The 19,002-nt window shown below is 45.3% G+C and overlaps 1 protein-coding gene across 3 annotated transcripts in view; it reads right to left on the bottom strand.

Annotated features, from left to right (window-relative positions):
* Positions 1–13,005: 13,005 nt before the first annotated feature.
* The window catches only part of RAB11FIP5 (RAB11 family interacting protein 5), an 87,625-nt gene continuing 81,628 nt past the window's right edge, over positions 13,006–19,002 (bottom strand). For all 3 annotated transcript variants that reach the window (XM_063925226.1, XM_063925231.1, XM_063925234.1), the window contains exon 7: positions 13,006–17,230. In XM_063925226.1, coding sequence (XP_063781296.1) covers positions 17,027–17,230 — 204 coding nt within the window. In that variant the 3' untranslated portion in view covers positions 13,006–17,026. The remainder of the gene's footprint in view (positions 17,231–19,002) is intronic.

Raw genomic sequence — 19,002 nt, 5'->3', positions numbered from 1 at the left:
GAGATGACAACTCCTTGGCCTTCTCCTCCGGGAGAAACACTTTTTCCTGTTCTGTGTCCAGAACCATACCCAGGAACAGTAGACGCGTCGTAGGAACCAGCTGCGACTTTGGAATATTCAGAATGCAGCAGTGCTGTTGTAGCACTTCCCGAGATAGTGCTACTCCGACCAACAACTGCTCCCTGGACCTCGCCTTTATAAGGAGATCGTCCAAGTAGGGATAATTATAACTCCCTTTTTTTTTTGAAGGAGTATCATCATTTCGGCCATTACCTTGGTAAATACCCTCGGTGCCGGGGACAGACCAACGGCAACGTCTGGAATTGGTAATGACAGTCCTGTACCACAATTTTGAGGTACTCCTGGTGAGGAGGGTAAATGGGGACATGCAGGTAAGCATCCCTGATGTCCAGTGATACCATGTAATCCCCTTCGTCCAGGCTTGCAATAACCGCCCTGAGCGATTCCATTTTGAACTTGAACCTTCGTATATAAGTGTTCAAGGATTTCAATTTTAGAATGGGTCTCACCGAACCGTCTGGTTTCGGTACCACAAACATTATGGAATAGTAACCCCGGCCTTGTTGAAGGAGGGGTACCTTGATTATCATCTGCTGGAAGTACAGCTTGTGAATTGCCGCCAGTACTACCTCCCCTTTCTCCGAGGGCAGCAGGCAAGGCTGATTTGAGGTAACGGCGAGGGGGAGTCGCCTCGAACTCCAGCTTGTATCCCTGTGATACTACTTGCAGAACCCGGGGATCCACCTGTGAGCGAGCCCACTGGTCGCTGAAGTTCCCGAGACGCGCCCCCACCGCACCTGGCTCCACCTGTGGAGCCCCAGCGTCATGCGGTGGACTCAGAGGAAGCGGGGGAAGATTTTTGATCCTGGTAACTGGCTGTCTGGTGCAGCTTTTTCCCTCTTCCCTTGTCTCTGTGCAGAAAGGAAGCGCCCTTGACCCGCTTGCTTTTCTGAAGCCGAAAGGACTGTACCTGATAATACAGTGCTTTCTTAGGCTGTGAGGAAACCTGAGGTAAAAAAATTTCTTCCCAGCTGTTGCTGTGGATACGAGGTCCCAGAGACCATCCCCAACAATTCCTCACCCTTATAAGGCAGATGTGCCTTTTAAAGTCAGCATCACCTGTCCACTGCCGGGTCCCTAATACCCTCCTGGCAGAATGGACATTGCATTAATTCTGGATGCCAGCCGGCAAATATCCCTCTGTGCATCCCTCATATATAAGACTACGTCTTTAATATGCTCTATGGTTAGCAAAATAGTATCCCTGTCCTGACAGGGTAACAGACCACGCTGCAGCAGCACTATACATGCTGAGGCAATTGCAGGTCTCAGTATAGTACCTGAGTGTGTATATACAGACTTCAGGATAGCCTCCTGCTTTTTATCAGCAGGCTCCTTCAAAGTGGCCGTATCCTAAGACGGCAGTGCCACCTTTTTTGACAAACGTGTGAGCGCCTTATCCACCCTAGGGGATATCTCCCAACGTGACCTATCCTCTGGCGGGAAAGGGTACGCCATCAGTAACTTTTTAGAAATTACCAGTTTTTTATCGGGGAACCCACGCTTCTTCACACACTTCATTCACTCATCTGATGGGGGAACAAAACACTGGCTGCTTTTTCTCCCCAAACATAAAACCCCTTTTTTGTGGTACTTGGGTTAATGTCAGAAATGTGTAACACATTTTTCAGTGCCGAGATCATGCAACGGATGTTCCTAGTGGATTGTGTATATGTCTCAACCTCGTCGACACTGGAGTCAGACTCCGTGTCGACATCTGTGTCTGCCATCTGAGGTAGCGGGCGTTTTTTTGAGCCCCTAATGGCCTTTGAGACGCCTGGGCAGGCGCGGGCTGAGAAGCCGGCTGTCCCACAGTTGTTACGTCATCCAGCCTTTTATATAAGGAGTTGACACTGTGGTTAATACCTTCCGTATGAACAAAGATAGTGCACACTCTATAGGCGCTCACCAATGACCAATTAGCCCCATGTGTACTAAACAATTAGGTTATAAGTACAAATACATTCACCCTTATTGGGATGTTAGTCCTCAAAGGTAAACCACGATTTTTCTGTTTAAATTCTTTTCCTTCACATATGAAACTCAGGTCCAATTGATTGGTCCTTTGGAAGACCTGAAACAATATATACCTCTATTCCCAATGTATAGAGAATATTATGAGGTACAAAGAATAGCAGACATAGTGTAAAATTGCTTAAAACCACGCAGGATTTATTTCCACAGATTACACTTACAGAAAAGTTAAAATATAACAGCATGTAAATATGACTCCATGGATCAAAACACGGATATATCACCCAGAGGGATCCAATGCCACAGATGTAGAATAGTGTGGGGTGCAAATAAGCTATCCGGAAAGCTTACAGCATGCTTCTGAGGAAGGACTTTATGTCCGATACGCGTTAAGCGTGACCCGTTCATTTTATCCTGGACTTTGACCCTGGTATCTGCGGAATACATCATCAGCCTGGAGTTCTGATCCTGCATGCTGTAAGCTTTCCGGATAGCTTATTTGCACCCCACACTGTTCTACATCTGTGGCATTGGATCCCTCTGGGTGATATATCCGTGTTTTGATCCATGGAGTCATATTTACATGCTGTTATATTTTAACTTTTCTGTAAGTGTAATCTGTGGAATTAAATCCTGCGTGGTTTTAAGCAATTTTACACTATGTCTGCTATTCTTTGTACCTCATAATATTCTCTATACATTGGGAATAGAGGTATATATTGTTTCAGGTCTTCCAAAGGACCAATCAATTGGACCTGAGTTTCATATGTGAAGGAAAAGAATTTAAACAGAAAAATCGTGGTTTACCTTTGAGGACTAACATCCCAATAAGGGTGAATGTATTTGTACTTATAACCTAATTGTTTAGTACACATGGGGCTAATTGGTCATTGGTGAGCGCCTATAGAGTGTGCACTATCTTTGTTCATACGTATTGTCTTATCGGTGTGTGGGATTCACATCCTTTTGTACACTTTTTGCTGCTCATCAAGTTTGTTACGCATATACACTTGAAACATTTGTTTTATCCATGGTTAATACCTTCCACCTATCCATCCATTCTGGTGTCGGCCCCACAGGGAGCGGCATCACATTTATCGACATCTGCTCCGCCTTCAACGTAACCTTCCTCATCAAACATGTCGACACAGCCGTACCGACACACCGCACACACACAGGGAATGCTCTGACTGAGGACAGGACCCCACAAAGTCCTTTGGGGAGACAGAGAGAGTATGCCAGCACACACCAAAGCGCTATATAATACAGGGATTCACACTACCCACAGTGATTTTTCCCTTATAGCTGCTTTAATACACAATTTTGCGCCTAAATTTAGTGGCCCCCCCTCTCTTTTTAACCCTTTGAGCCTGAAAACTACAGGGGAGAGCCTGGGGAGCTATCTTCCAGCTGCACTGTGAAGAGAAAATGGCGCCAGTGTGCTGAGGGAGATAGCCCCGCCCCTTTTTCGGCTGACTTTTCTCCTGCCTTTTTATGGATCCTGGCAGGGGTATTTTTCACATATATAGCCTCTAGGACTATATATTGTGATTATTTTGCCAGCCAAGGTGTTAATATTGCTGCTCAGGGCCGGGCCCCCCCCCCCCCAGCGCCCTGCACCCATCAGTGACCGGAGTGTGAGGTGTGCATGAGGAGCAATGGCGCACAGCTGCAGTGCTGTGCGCTACCTTGTTGAAGACCGAAGTCTTCTGCCGCCGATTTTCAGGACCATCTTCATGCTTCTGGCTCTGTAAGGGGGACGGCGGCGCGGCTCCGGGACCGGACGATCGAGGTCGGGTCCTGTGTTCGATCCCTCTGGAGCTAATGGTGTCCAGTAGCCCAAGAAGCCCAAACTAGCTGCAAGCAGGTAGGTTCGCTTCTTCTCCCCTTAGTCCCTCGTAGCAGTGAGTCTGTTGCCAGCAGATCTCACTGAAAATAAAAAAACCTAAAATATACTTTCTTTTCTAGGAGCTCGGGAGAGCCCCTAGTGTGCATCCAGCTCAGCCGGGCACAAGATTCTAACTGAGGTCTGGAGGAGGGTCATAGTGGGAGGAGCCAGTGCACACCAGGTAGGCCTAAAGCTTTCTTTAGTTGTGCCCAGTCTCCTGCGGAGCCGCTATTCCCCATGGTCCTTACGGAGTCCCAGCATCCACTTAGGACGTCAGAGAAATAATATTAAAAGAGCAGTTAGGTAAACCTACAGTAAGTGATTAGTACAACAGTAGTTGGCGGGAACCTAAATCAAAATATTAATCAATCGCTGATCTTAATAAGGCACACATTGAGGGCACACATTAGTCAACAATTTGAGCGATTTGCCCGATAATGATGAGCCGTTAGGACAAATCGTCCTAATGTGTACCCACTAAATCACTGGCGAGGCGCGATCCCACGGGTCGCTAGCGACATCCCCCATCATCTTTACATGCAGCTCAATTGGAGGATGTCGCTAGCAATGCCATGCTGCCAAATGCATGGCATCGCATAGCAAACTGCAATACAGACAGCAATCCAGTGTCCTCTATACAATACAGACAGCAATCCAGTGACCTCTACACAATAGACAGCAATCCAGTGACCTCTGTACAATAGACAGCAATCCAGTGACCTCTGTACAATACAGACAGCAATCCAGTGACCTCTATACAATACAGACAGCAATCCAGTGACCTCTGTACAATACAGACAGCAATCCAGTGACCGCTACACAATAGACAGCAATCCAGTGACCTCTGTACAATACAGACAGCAATCCAGTGACCTCTGTACAATACAGATAGCAATCCAGTGACCTCCATACATTACAGACAGCAATCCAGTGACCTCTGTACAATACAGACAGCAATCCAGTGACCTCTGTACAATACAGACAGCAATCCAGTGACCTCTGTACAATACAGACAGCAATCCAGTGACCTCTGTACAATACAGACAGCAATCCAGTGACCTCTATACAATACAGACAGCAATCCAGTGACCTCTATACAATACAGACAGCAATCCAGTGACCTCTATACAATACAGACAGCAATCCAGTGACCTCTGTACAATACAGACAGCAATCCAGTGACCTCTGTACAATACAGACAGCAATCCAGTGACCTCTACACAATAGACAGCAATCCAGTGACCTCTGTACAATACCAACAATCCAGTGACCTCTGTACAATACAGATAGCAATCCAGTGACCTCTATACAATACAGACAGAAATCCAGTGACCTCTATACAATACAGACAGCAATCCAGTGACCTCTGTACAATACAGACAGCAATCCAGTGACCTCTGTACAATACAGACAGCAATGCAGTGACCTCTATACAATACAGACAGCAATCCAGTGGCCTCTATACAATCCAGTGGCCTCTATACAATCCAGTGACCTCTATACAATACGGACAGCAATCCAGTGACCTCTATGCAATACGGACAGCAATCCAGTGACCTATATGCAATACAGACAGCAATCCAGTGACCTCTATGCAATACAGACAGCAATCCAGTGACCTCTATGCAATACAGACAGTAATCCAGTGACCTCTATGCAATACAGACAGTAATCCAGTGACCTCTATGCAATACGGACAGCAATCCAGTGACCATTATGCAATACAGACAGTAATCCAGTGACCTCTATGCAATACAGACAGTAATCCAGTGACCTCTATGCAATACGGACAGCAATCCAGTGACCATTATGCAATACAGACAGCAATCCAGTGACCTCTATGAAATACACACAGCAATCCAGTGACCTTTATGCCTGGCCTGGCCAACCTGTGGCTCTCCAGCTGTTGTGAAACTATAAGTCCCAGCATGCCCTGCCACAGTTTTAGCCCTGCCTAATAACAAAACTGTGACAGGTCATGCTGGAATTTTTAGTTTCACAACAGCTGGAGAGCCACAGGTTGGCCAGGCCTGCTCTATGCAATACAGACAGCAATCCAGTGACCTCTATGCAATACAGACAGCAATCCAGTGACCTCTATGCAATACAGACAGCAATCCAGTGACCTCTATGCAATACAGACAGCAATCCAGTGACCTCTGTACAATACAGACAGCAATCCAGTGACCTCTGTACAATACAGACAGCAATCCAGTGACATCTACACAATAGACAGCAATCCAGTGACCTCTGTACAATACCAACAATCCAGTGACCTCTGTACAATACAGACAGCAATCCAGTGACCTCTGTACAATACAGACAGCAATCCAGTGACCTCTGTACAATACAGACAGCAATCCAGTGACCTCTATACAATACAGACAGCAATCCAGTGACCTCTATACAATACAGACAGCAATCCAGTGGCCTCTATACAATCCAGTGACCTCTATACAATACGGACAGCAATCCAGTGACCTCTATGCAATACGGACAGCAATCCAGTGACCTCTATACAATACAGACAGAAATCCAGTGACCTCTATACAATACAGACAGCAATCCAGTGACCTCTATACAATACAGACAGCAATCCAGTGACCTCTATACAATACAGATAGCAATCCAGTGACCTCTATACAATACAGATAGCAATCCAGTGACCTCTATACAATACAGATAGCAATCCAGTAACCTCTATACAATACAGACAGCAATCCAGTGGCCTCTATACAATCCAGTGACCTCTATGCAATACGGACAGCAATCCAGTGACCTCTATGCAATACGGACAGCAATCCAGTGACCTCTATGCAATACGGACAGCAATCCAGTGACCTTTATGCAATACGGACAGCAATCCAGTGACCTCTATGCAATACGGACAGCAATCCAGTGACCTCTGTACAATACAGACAGCAATCCAGTGACCTCTGTACAATACAGACAGCAATCCAGTGACCTCTGTACAATACAGACAGCAATCCAGTGACCTCTGTACAATACAGACAGCAATCCAGTGACCTCTGTACAATACAGACAGCAATCCAGTGACCTCTATACAATACAGACAGCAATCCAGTGGCCTCTATACAATCCAGTGACCTCTATACAATCCAGTGACCTCTATACAATACGGACAGCAATCCAGTGACCTCTATGCAATACGGACAGCAATCCAGTGACCTATATGCAATACAGACAGCAATCCAGTGACCTCTATGCAATACAGACAGCAATCCAGTGACCTCTATGCAATACAGACAGTAATCCAGTGACCTCTATGCAATACAGACAGTAATCCAGTGACCTCTATGCAATACAGACAGTAATCCAGTGACCTCTATGCAATACGGACAGCAATCCAGTGACCATTATGCAATACAGACAGTAATCCAGTGACCTCTATGCAATACAGACAGTAATCCAGTGACCTCTATGCAATACGGACAGCAATCCAGTGACCATTATGCAATACAGACAGCAATCCAGTGACCTCTATGAAATACACACAGCAATCCAGTGACCTTTATGCCTGGCCTGGCCAACCTGTGGCTCTCCAGCTGTTGTGAAACTATAAGTCCCAGCATGCCCTGCCACAGTTTTAGCCCTGCCTAATAACAAAACTGTGACAGGTCATGCTGGAATTTTTAGTTTCACAACAGCTGGAGAGCCACAGGTTGGCCAGGCCTGCTCTATGCAATACAGACAGCAATCCAGTGACCTATATGCAATACAGACAGCAATCCAGTGACCTCTATGCAATACAGACAGCAATCCAGTGACCTCTATGCAATACAGACAGCAATCCAGTGACCTCTATGCAATACAGACAGCAATCCAGTGACCTCTGTACAATACAGACAGCAATCCAGTGACCTCTGTACAATACAGACAGCAATCCAGTGACATCTACACAATAGACAGCAATCCAGTGACCTCTGTACAATACCAACAATCCAGTGACCTCTGTACAATACAGACAGCAATCCAGTGACCTCTGTACAATACAGACAGCAATCCAGTGACCTCTGTACAATACAGACAGCAATCCAGTGACCTCTATACAATACAGACAGCAATCCAGTGACCTCTATACAATACAGACAGAAATCCAGTGACCTCTATACAATACAGACAGCAATCCAGTGACCTCTATACAATACAGACAGCAATCCAGTGACCTCTATACAATACAGATAGCAATCCAGTGACCTCTATACAATACAGATAGCAATCCAGTAACCTCTATACAATACAGACAGCAATCCAGTGGCCTCTATACAATCCAGTGACCTCTATGCAATACGGACAGCAATCCAGTGACCTCTATGCAATACGGACAGCAATCCAGTGACCTTTATGCAATACGGACAGCAATCCAGTGACCTTTATGCAATACGGACAGCAATCCAGTGACCTCTATGCAATACGGACAGCAATCCAGTGACCTCTGTACAATACAGACAGCAATCCAGTGACCTCTGTACAATACAGACAGCAATCCAGTGACCTCTGTACAATACAGACAGCAATCCAGTGACCTCTGTACAATACAGACAGCAATCCAGTGACCTCTGTACAATACAGACAGCAATCCAGTGACCTCTATACAATACAGACAGCAATCCAGTGACCTCTATACAATACAGACAGCAATCCAGTGGCCTCTATACAATCCAGTGACCTCTATACAATACGGACAGCAATCCAGTGACCTCTATGCAATACGGACAGCAATCCAGTGACCTATATGCAATACAGACAGCAATCCAGTGACCTATATGCAATACAGACAGCAATCCAGTGACCTCTATGCAATACAGACAGCAATCCAGTGACCTCTATGCAATACAGACAGTAATCCAGTGACCTCTATGCAATACAGACAGTAATCCAGTGACCTCTATGCAATACGGACAGCAATCCAGTGACCATTATGCAATACAGACAGTAATCCAGTGACCTCTATGCAATACAGACAGTAATCCAGTGACCTCTATGCAATACGGACAGCAATCCAGTGACCATTATGCAATACGGACAGCAATCCAGTGACCATTATGCAATACAGACAGCAATCCAGTGACCTCTATGAAATACACACAGCAATCCAGTGACCTTTATGCCTGGCCTGGCCAACCTGTGGCTCTCCAGCTGTTGTGAAACTATAAGTCCCAGCATGCCCTGCCACAGTTTTAGCCCTGCCTAATAACAAAACTGTGACAGGTCATGCTGGAATTTTTAGTTTCACAACAGCTGGAGAGCCACAGGTTGGCCAGGCCTGCTCTATGCAATACAGACAGCAATCCAGTGACCTCTATGCAATACAGACAGCAATCCGGTGACCTATGCAATACAGACAGCAATCTAGTAACCTATGCAATACAGACAGCAATCCAGTGACCTCTACGCAATACTGACAGCAATCCAGTGACCTCTACGCAATACGGACAACAATCCAGTGACCTCTATGCAATACAGACAGCAATCCAGTGACCTCTATGCAATACAGACAGCAATCCAGTGACCTCTATGCAATACAGACAGCAATCCAGTGACCTCTACGCAAAACGGACAGCAATCTAGTGACCTATGCAATACGGTCAGCAATCCAGTGACCTCTAAGCAATACAGACATCAATCCAGTGACCTCTAAGCAATACAGACCGCAATCCAGTGACCTCTACGCAAAACGGACAGCAATCTAGTGACCTATGCAATACAGACAGCAATCCAGTGACCTCTAAGCAATGCTGACAGCAAACCAGTGACCTTTATGCAATGCTGACAGCAATCCAGTGACCTCTATGCAATGCTGACAGCACTCTAGTGACCTATGCAATACAGACAGCAATCCAGTGACCTCTACGCAACACGGACAACAATCCAGTGACCTCTATGCAATACGGACAGCAATCGAGTGACCTCTATGCAATATGGCCTGCAATCTAGGAACCAATATGCAATACAGACAGCAATCTAGTGGCCTGTATACAATACAGACAGCAATCTAGTGGCCTGTATACAATACAGACAGCAATCGAGTGGCCTGTATACAATACGGACAGCAATCTAGTGGCCTGTATGCAATATGGACAGCAATCTAGTGAAATCTTTACAATATACAGACAGCATCTAGTGTCATCTATACAATACAGACAGCAATATAGTGACCAATATATAATAAAGACAGCAGTCTAGGGACTGATAAACAATACAGACAGCATTCTAAGTGACTGATACCATATAGACAGCATTCTGATAACTTTCTAGTAACATCTGTAAGATAGAAAGGGCATTCCAGCCACCAGTTTACCATGTATATTAAGCGAATTCTAATAGACAACAGAGAACACACAGAGCATTCCAGTGACCCATTTATAATCCTGATACCATTCTAGTGACCTCTGTAAAGGGAACATTCTAAAATCATCAATACAAAACAGACAACATTGCTACTGATTTATAGCACACCGAGCATTCTAGGGCAATTTGCCAACAATCAGCCTACGTTGCAATCCTCATGTGATCCAATATTCACCAGCACCAATGATTTAAAATGTTCTCTAGAAAGAATAGAATGTTCTGCATCTTACTCTAATCCTGCTAATGACACTTACCTGGTGAAAGACATACCTCTGGCCCTTTTGGGCCTCAGTTTAGTGCACAGGTTCTCACACTCTGTCCTCAGCACCCCACACAGTTCATGTTTTCCAGATCACCTGTGGATTTTTTTTTTTAAAATGTGACAGTTGGTGATAGACAGTACAGCTGCCGGGTGACCTGGAAACGTGACCTGTGTGGGGTCATGAGGACAGAGTTTGAGAACCACTGATTTAGTCTACCCTTTTATTAATGGCTGCTTCATAATAGCCCCAGCTAATGTATCTCCCTTGTTGAAACAGACGCCCGTCACTGGGTCAGGCTCATCACTCCTGTACGACAAATTTCACATCATTTGTCAGGACTCCATGCAGTGCTGTGGGGCTTCTAAATAGAAATGATCTATATGCGACATCGCCCAATGTGGCTCAACACGTACATAAACCAGAGATGGCAGATTAAGGCACCTTATATGACAGATCTGATGTCAACTCTAGAGCCGACAAACTATAGATCGCCCGTAAAGCCAGGCCCGCTGCAGCGTCCTAGCTATAGTGCGTCATGAGCAACAGTACAGGCCTAAAGAAGCTGCAGGTTTATCCTTCAATAACATAATGTAAATGGAACATCTGCCTCGTCCTCACAGGACACATCTGTGAACTCCACTGTGAAGTATGGAAGCAGCTGCTACCGGCCCCACAGCCCATGTTATTACAACTCATATTACTCCCCTTTATGCCTATTAAGTGATAGGAGATACAGAATGAATATTATCGGATACAACAGCAGCTGCTGTAGATAAGGAGCTAGATCCAGCTCATTTAAAACATCATCAGCTTTCAAAGGCGTCCAGAGGTGAGGATGGAGGTCGCAGTTATTCTATGTATGATTCGCAGGTCTGATTGTGAGGTAACATATGTTCGTCATGGCTTCTACATGACTTCACACACATGGCTGTTGTAGGCGAGTCATATACACAGCTAGTCACGTACCCACTTTGGGTACATGGGTTGTAAATGTATATTCATGCAGCACCAAGGCGGTACACAGGGTAAAGGGACCATGAGGGAAGGTCCTGAGGGAGTTGGAAAAGTTTCAGCCAGACCAGTTATTACTGAGGCAACCAGCTGTCAGCTTAGCTATTGCAATGTACTCCATCTTTCCCACAATGCACTGCTTGTGTACACAGACGGGGACACTTACTGTCCCCCAACTACAAACACTGCCTATGCAAACAGCCCTGTTTTTCGGTCTGCTAAAAGCAGAAGATAACCAAAGCTGGGATGGTATGCGGTTAACATCCCGGCTGTCTCAATACCAACGCCGGGATCCCGACGGGGGTACTATACTGCCGCCGGAATACCGGCGAGGTAGGCGATTCCCCCTCTATGGGCGACTATGACACCCAGAGAGGGTGAATAGAATCTGTGGCAAGCAAAGCTCGGCACCAAGCCCGCAAGGGGCTTCGTTGCGCTCACCATCCTGTCAGTATTCTAGCGCCCAGAATGCAGATGTCTGTATACCGACCCCGCTGGGCTACCTAGGTAACTATTACAATGGAATCGGGTGTTGAAAACACCGACATGCTATTATCCTGTAGTAGGAAATAATTCTTGGAATAGGATTTTTGGTTATATTTTACAGCACTTTTCCCCAGTGCACCGGCTGCAACAAATGCCCCTTGATGTCCGCAACCACAGATATATCCTGGAGACTTGCTGACAGACAGGCAAGCCCAGGAACCCGTTATGGTATCCTGCTGGAGCAGGGTTTCCCCAAAGTCAGTCCTCAAGGCACCCTAACAGGCCAGGTTTTACAGATACCCATGCTTCTGCAATCTGAGGTACTAATTAAGTCACCTGTGCTTAAGCATGGATATCCTTAAAACCTGGACTGTTAGGTTGCCTTGAGGGCAGTTAGGGGACGATTGGTGTAGAGGGAGAGCTGTTCACATGCTACACTTTTTCTGTTGCTTGATGGCAAGAGTCTGTGTGGTGAGGGGGTCTGGCCACATACCATACATGGTCCCGCTGCTCGGCCCGAGGGCCGAAGGGCATAATTCCCCACCAATCTGTTGACATTGTATTCTGTTCTTCAGCCATAGTGCCCGGACATCATCCTACTCCTACTGCTTCATTATCAGGTAATGTACTAACCTGGGGATGTTGCGTGGCCAGATCGAGTAGACTGCCTTTATTATCCGAGATATTGGACCACATGCAGCAACCTGAACTAATGCCTACTAATACAGATTCTGCATTGTATTAGTAGTAGAATGTCAGTTCTTGGCCCTATCCCATTTGTATATACTACATAATAATGTAACTTGAGAACTGTAATTATCATTACATGTAAAAGCACCATCAGTGCATAGTGTCCTATAACAATATTCTCCATTACTTCCTTAAGTGAAAATAATGAAGTTTTAAGAACAGTAAAAAAAACCACAATGATTAAGATGTTTCATTGACTTTATTATATCTTAAAGTGCTTAAAAACATAATATTTCATGAACATACTTAATAAACATAACCACGCTTATAAAACATAGATAAGAGATATTTGGTAGAGCAACATACATACTTGGACTTAGGAGAATGCTTTATGCATCAAGTAAGCGACTTGCAGCCTTGTATGAACACATACATTGCAGGTAATAGAGGAGCCAATAACTGCAGTAAGTGTGTGTGTGGGGTACCAGACTTAAGGGTTGCCAAGTTCTCCACAATGACCCACCAGGAGCCCCACCACCTAGCAGACCAGTGGTGACAATGAGGATCTCCTGATGCCCCGTGGAAACCCCTGATCCACATATATAGCATGTAGCAAGCGAGACGGGTTATCATTTACTATCAGAAACCTGGAAATCAAGCTGAAAGATTGATTAGCGATTACTCCTAACAGACTACCCACCTCCAGGCGACTTTAGGGTTTATGTCACCCTGCAGCTTTAACTAAAACCGTTGTTTCAGCTTTCTGGTTCCCTTGTACTTTGTAACCTTCAGGCAGAATGGGTAGTTGTTATATACTGTAATTGTGATAAGTAGCAGCTCAGTCGTACACCAGTATCAGTGAATAGAATGACTTGTTATATAAAGACTTGACTGCAAGGCATAGCAGTATTTAGAAAGAGTGTAGTAACTGAACGCAGGGTTTGTAACTAGAGGAGACTGGGGCTTATGTTCAGCCCTTGAGACTTTCTACACACAAATATTACTAATAAATATGGTAACCAGATGCATAAAAGGAGGACTTACTCACTGCTTGTACATCGCCACTATGTGCTATATTGTGCTACGGGGCGATCTTTTCCCATTGAGGATTAGAATTAGAGCTGGACGACATTCAATTTAATATACTCCATGCGTCTGGCAGCAAATTAACATTGTTGTACACCTTCTGTAGTGTAGTAAAAGTTAAAATCAGCTAAAAAATGTGTGTGTATACTTATAAACACCCCATTAGTTGCGCTATACCTGTGAAATGGACACTGCTCCACGCACACCTTATAAGGAAGGCCTACAATGGCCACCAAACAAAAGGTGGGAAAGTCACTGCACCCTGTGCCGGAATCTGGGAAAGTCTGAGAAGCGTACACTTTGGTGCACCTGGTAATGAAAACACACAACAGATTCAGAGATGCGCCTGTTATTAGGAGGACCTACAATGCTCTGTTATTAGGAGGACCTACAATGGTCACCAGACAAAAGTGGCAAAGTGTAACAGTCACTGCACCCTGTACCAGAACCTGGGAAAGTTTGAGAAGCGTACACTTTGGTGCACCTAGATAACGAAAACACACTGATCCAGATATGTCACTTACACTGCGCCTGTTGCACTCACTAGTGTTGGCTGCCTTTTTAATATTCATGAGGATTTAGCCTACAGAGGCATTTAGGAGCTACTTCTCCAAAAGGGTCTCCCGGGATAATGTTCTCTCACCTGCCCCAGACACCAATTCTTCACTAAAACGCATTTACTATCATCAGAACACGTTTCCACCAAATTAAGTTACTGCAGCCAATAGAAATCCAAAATATCTGAAGCAAAAAATGGTCCATAATGTGTAATAATCCATGCCCGACACACCAAGGCCCCAAGAAGTGAGCCACACCAAAAATGACTGGGGGGGGGGGGGGAATAGTTTCACAGCGTTCCTGAGACGATGTCCAAGAGGAGAACCTGTTCCTTCAATTAAAATGACCTTAAACCTTTATATTAAATTGGTTCCTATCAAGAGGCCTTGACCTGAATGATTATCTATTGCTGTTGATGCACTTTGTAAGAAAGACACTGGTGGTTTCAAATACATCAGGATATGGGTCGTTTAAAAGGAACTGGAAGACATTGTTGTATAGTCTGACAGAATAACCTGAGCAGTGGGCAGTGTATGGTGGTATGGTGACGTCACGGACGCCGCAGAGGACTAGACCGTGCCGTTCTCTTCATCTACCCCATTATTTTAAAGAGCACTGGACTTCCATGTGGATCCAATACTGCACCAATCAGTCACACATGGTCTTCTGGTTTGCAGCACCTAAAACGCAAATCCTTGCTAAACAATTTCACGAGGCAACATTTACTGTACTTTCATAATACAAACTGATCTCCACACACAGTATCTGTATATGCCAAATCAATGACAACCGGACACAATTATCATACTGGAGTGCCAAAACAGAATGTACAGTCCCCTAAATTCTGGTGTCCCAAAATGCTCGTCATTGCCCAGCAGAAATCCAGCTACGCTGTACACATACGAAATACTGTAATTTATACATCCAGAGAAGGGGTTTAGGCAGAACCGCAATGTGCACACTTCATACAGCTTTTTACAGCAAAATTAATCCTAAATACAGAAGGTTGCGTCCCCTGTGCAAGCAGCAACTGAGAGATATAAAATAAGAGGGGATACATTCCAGATATTCACCTCTGTGATTAGGATGTTGTACAGAAAACTCAGCCTAAGACATTCACCTTAACGGTTTGCCTCCTTTTTCTTCAAGGAAGGGGGGGGGGGGATATTGAGCTGGTCAAATTGGTCTGTAGGCACTATATACAGAGATGAGAGGCCTTTGCCATGGGCCTGTGCACACACAGGGATATGCAAACAGCAATATAGAACAGGGGGACTTCAATTGAAGGGTGTTCTGCATTTATGCCAATAGATACATCCAGGATTCACGTACACTGTATTGTAAATCCGAAGCTTGGCTTTCTCAATCGAGTGCATTTGTGTCACAGTTATTCTAGCAAGAGAAAGCAGCAGCAGATGAAATTACAGTATAGATAGAAGCGATGGATCCAGAATACTTTGTATACAGAACGAGTATCGATGGCCCCCACCCCTCCCACAAACCTTACAGCCATTGAGGCAAATCCATCACCTTTACACAGTAGAGGTAGAGATCTGATTTACAAGTATCTATGACCCTGCAGCCTAACAGCTGCTTTGAGCTTGTGACTCGGCAGACTCCACTTAACCGAATAAATTCAGGGTTTCCAGCTACTGTCATGGGATAGGTAAAAGGAGGATATGATTATAAGCTTATAAAAAGGGGACCATAGAGTAACAGCCTATCCTAACAGAACTTAATCAGTGTATATACATATATCAGAGAACGTGTTGATTCGTAACACTTGCCATGTACCTTTCCTGTACTCCTTCCCTGTCTATGGCACAAGTGTCATACTTTGAAAAGCTTCAGTTTAGAGCCAAATCTACCTCCTTGAGTGGTGCCAACCACAATCCAGGCCATAATAGACAGAGTTAGCCCACCAATACTTGGCATGAGTTCCAAGTGACCACGGTGACAGGATGGCCTAAGTTGTGGACAGACTCGCATACAAAGACCTATAGATATAGCGGTGGAACAGGCGCCATCTAACGTGACTGTTAGGGATACGAGCACCCATCTATACAGGGAGATGGTGGTGTCCTTGGGAAACTAGACTTTAGCTATACTTCAAATATTGCAAAAGTGGTATTTGAAACTAACAGTGTTAGCACTCCCCAAATCCCACGCGGTTTCATTGTTGGCTCCCTGGACAGAACCAAGGCCAACTATACCCAGGTTATTTACGTGAGAAAGGTACTGTAAGCACTTGTGTTCCAACTTGTGACAAGTAAGCAATGTAATGAAATACTGAAACGTGAAAGATTAACCTGTGCCTGATCAGAGAGGGTGTGTTTATTACAGCAATGTGTATGTGGTGTAACAGTGAGTCACAGGGTGACACGACCAGTAGCACTTGCCCGGACTAAGGTCCTGAAGGCTACAGGAGGAAGACGGATGAAAGTTCTCTCTCAAAGGTTTAATCTTCACATTGCACCATCCCGTATGGCAGCAGAAAGATGTGATCTGTAAACGGTGTATTGGAACCATCTTCCCAGAGGTGTGACACTACAAATCAAGGGAAACTGCCAGGACCTTCAGGATGCCAAGGTCTTCAGGCCTCCTCAGGCTGGCGTCTCTACTTCTTGGTCTCCAGCGGGGCTTGGAGTAGCGCTGGTGCCTGCTCCATAATGCGTACCAGTAGCTTATCAATGTAAGTCTCCAACTCCCGCACGTGGTCTTCCTTCTTGCCCAGCTCGACCTCGCGCTGCAGCAACATGTGGATCAGCTCGTCGTGAGTAAGGTGGTAGTATTTAGCCGCCAGGTCCGGAGGACACAGGTCCTGGAAGGAAAACCAAGAGAGAGGATGAGCAAATGATGATGAACCAGAGACCATTCTGAACTACATTTCCTACAGATTCCTGTATTGGCGAATGAGCCCATAATTCAGTTCACTAAATTATAACTACTGGTCACCCTCTGGCTCAAGTAATGGCAGATGTGGGCCATCTGCTGGGCGACTGGCCGTATTTATTGCAGGAAGTGCCGACATACGGTGTCAAGAAACATAAAACTAAGGTTACTGTATCTGGAGTGCATGTGGCAGAGAGGGCAATGTACCCTGCACGGCTGGCTGGACTCCACTACCCATTAGATAAACTGGGAGTGAGAGGTGAAGATGATGGCAGGAAGCTTGTGGAGCTTTCCTCAGGAAAAAGCCTAAGTTCCACAAAAAGGAAGATAATGCTCACGAGCTCCTGACTGGCTCTGATTTACTGTCCAATCAGAACATTACAATATTCGTAGCCCAAAAGTTAAACCAGCAAATCACATTAATCTCGATATTTACCACTTCTTGATTTGTTTCTTCAGGCTACAATTAAATGATGGATAATGATACAGATTTTCCACATTGTTATGAGACTCCAGTGCCAATGTCTTACAGGACATGCGCTGAGCATAGAGTCACTAGAATGAGCCACTGAGCTTTGCTTTCACTGTTGCATCCTCTCCCTCCTTATCCACCCTCTGCCATCACATGCCATGCTGAGAGACTTTAACTTGTGTCTGCGCTCTGGCAGCTAGACAAAGCCTTATATCATCTCTTAACTCTGACATCCTCCCCCACTATCTGCATATCCTGCCTCTGCCATCACGACATGCCGAGAGCCCAAGACACCATGGCAGCCATATTCCGTTGCCCTCCAGCGGGGGATTTGAAAGTAGGCAATTATTTACAGTATGGTAATTTTATGTGGGAATGCTACTTTAACAGATCCAACTGTTAGTTACCTCCCAGGGACGCTCACTGAAATCCACGCTCCCTGTATCCATATTTGTTCTGCGTCTGAGTGTCAAAACACGGGACGTATGCACAGTGCAACTCGGACGCATGTGCAGACCTAAAATATGGGCCGCTTGCGTGCGACATCGCCAACGCAGGCTCTATATCTGGCGGGGATGTGCTGCATGTGTGTGTCATGATAACATATCTGCCATCTGGTACACATATACTGTATACTGTAGAGTGGAGCTGGTATCCTGTAATCTCCCCATCTACACTGAGCTACCACCCTAGCGCAGCCCTCACCACCGTTCTTCTTCTGCCCAGGCACCACGTACAGGTCTTCCCCTGACACGTAGACCTCAGCGTAACCTTTGCTTCCTTTAGGAAGGTCCCCAAGCACCGCAGAGTCAGCCAGAGCTCATTAAAAGTGTCATGCACCATGGGTCCTGCTGATGTAACCTGTGTGACATCAGGGACCAGCTGTGATCTTATTTCTCCTTCTCCCTTCTCTGGGGGGGAGATAATTAAATTTATCATTACAGCTGTTACACCACGGAGACTGTAGGGGAACCCTGACGAGGCAGTACAGAGGGTCACCTGGGAGACACCGGAACATCACCAGAGAAACCATGTACGGTGCTCTGTGGATCCACCGCCGAATGCAAGAGCGAAGAAACACAGAGAGGTAGACCTTGTGTTTTCTGTACACGGCCTGGGCCATCGTTTCTTTGGGTGGTATAATAAATAAAATTATATTATAATAAATATACATACATACATACATACATACATACATACATACATACATAAACATATACTGCTCAAAA

The sequence above is a fragment of the Pseudophryne corroboree genome, chromosome 1, assembly GCF_028390025.1.
Source record: "Pseudophryne corroboree isolate aPseCor3 chromosome 1, aPseCor3.hap2, whole genome shotgun sequence".
Lineage (NCBI taxonomy): Eukaryota > Metazoa > Chordata > Amphibia > Anura > Myobatrachidae > Pseudophryne > Pseudophryne corroboree.
The sequence above is the reverse complement of the archived record's forward strand: the minus strand, read 5'-3'. Positions and strand labels throughout refer to the sequence as shown.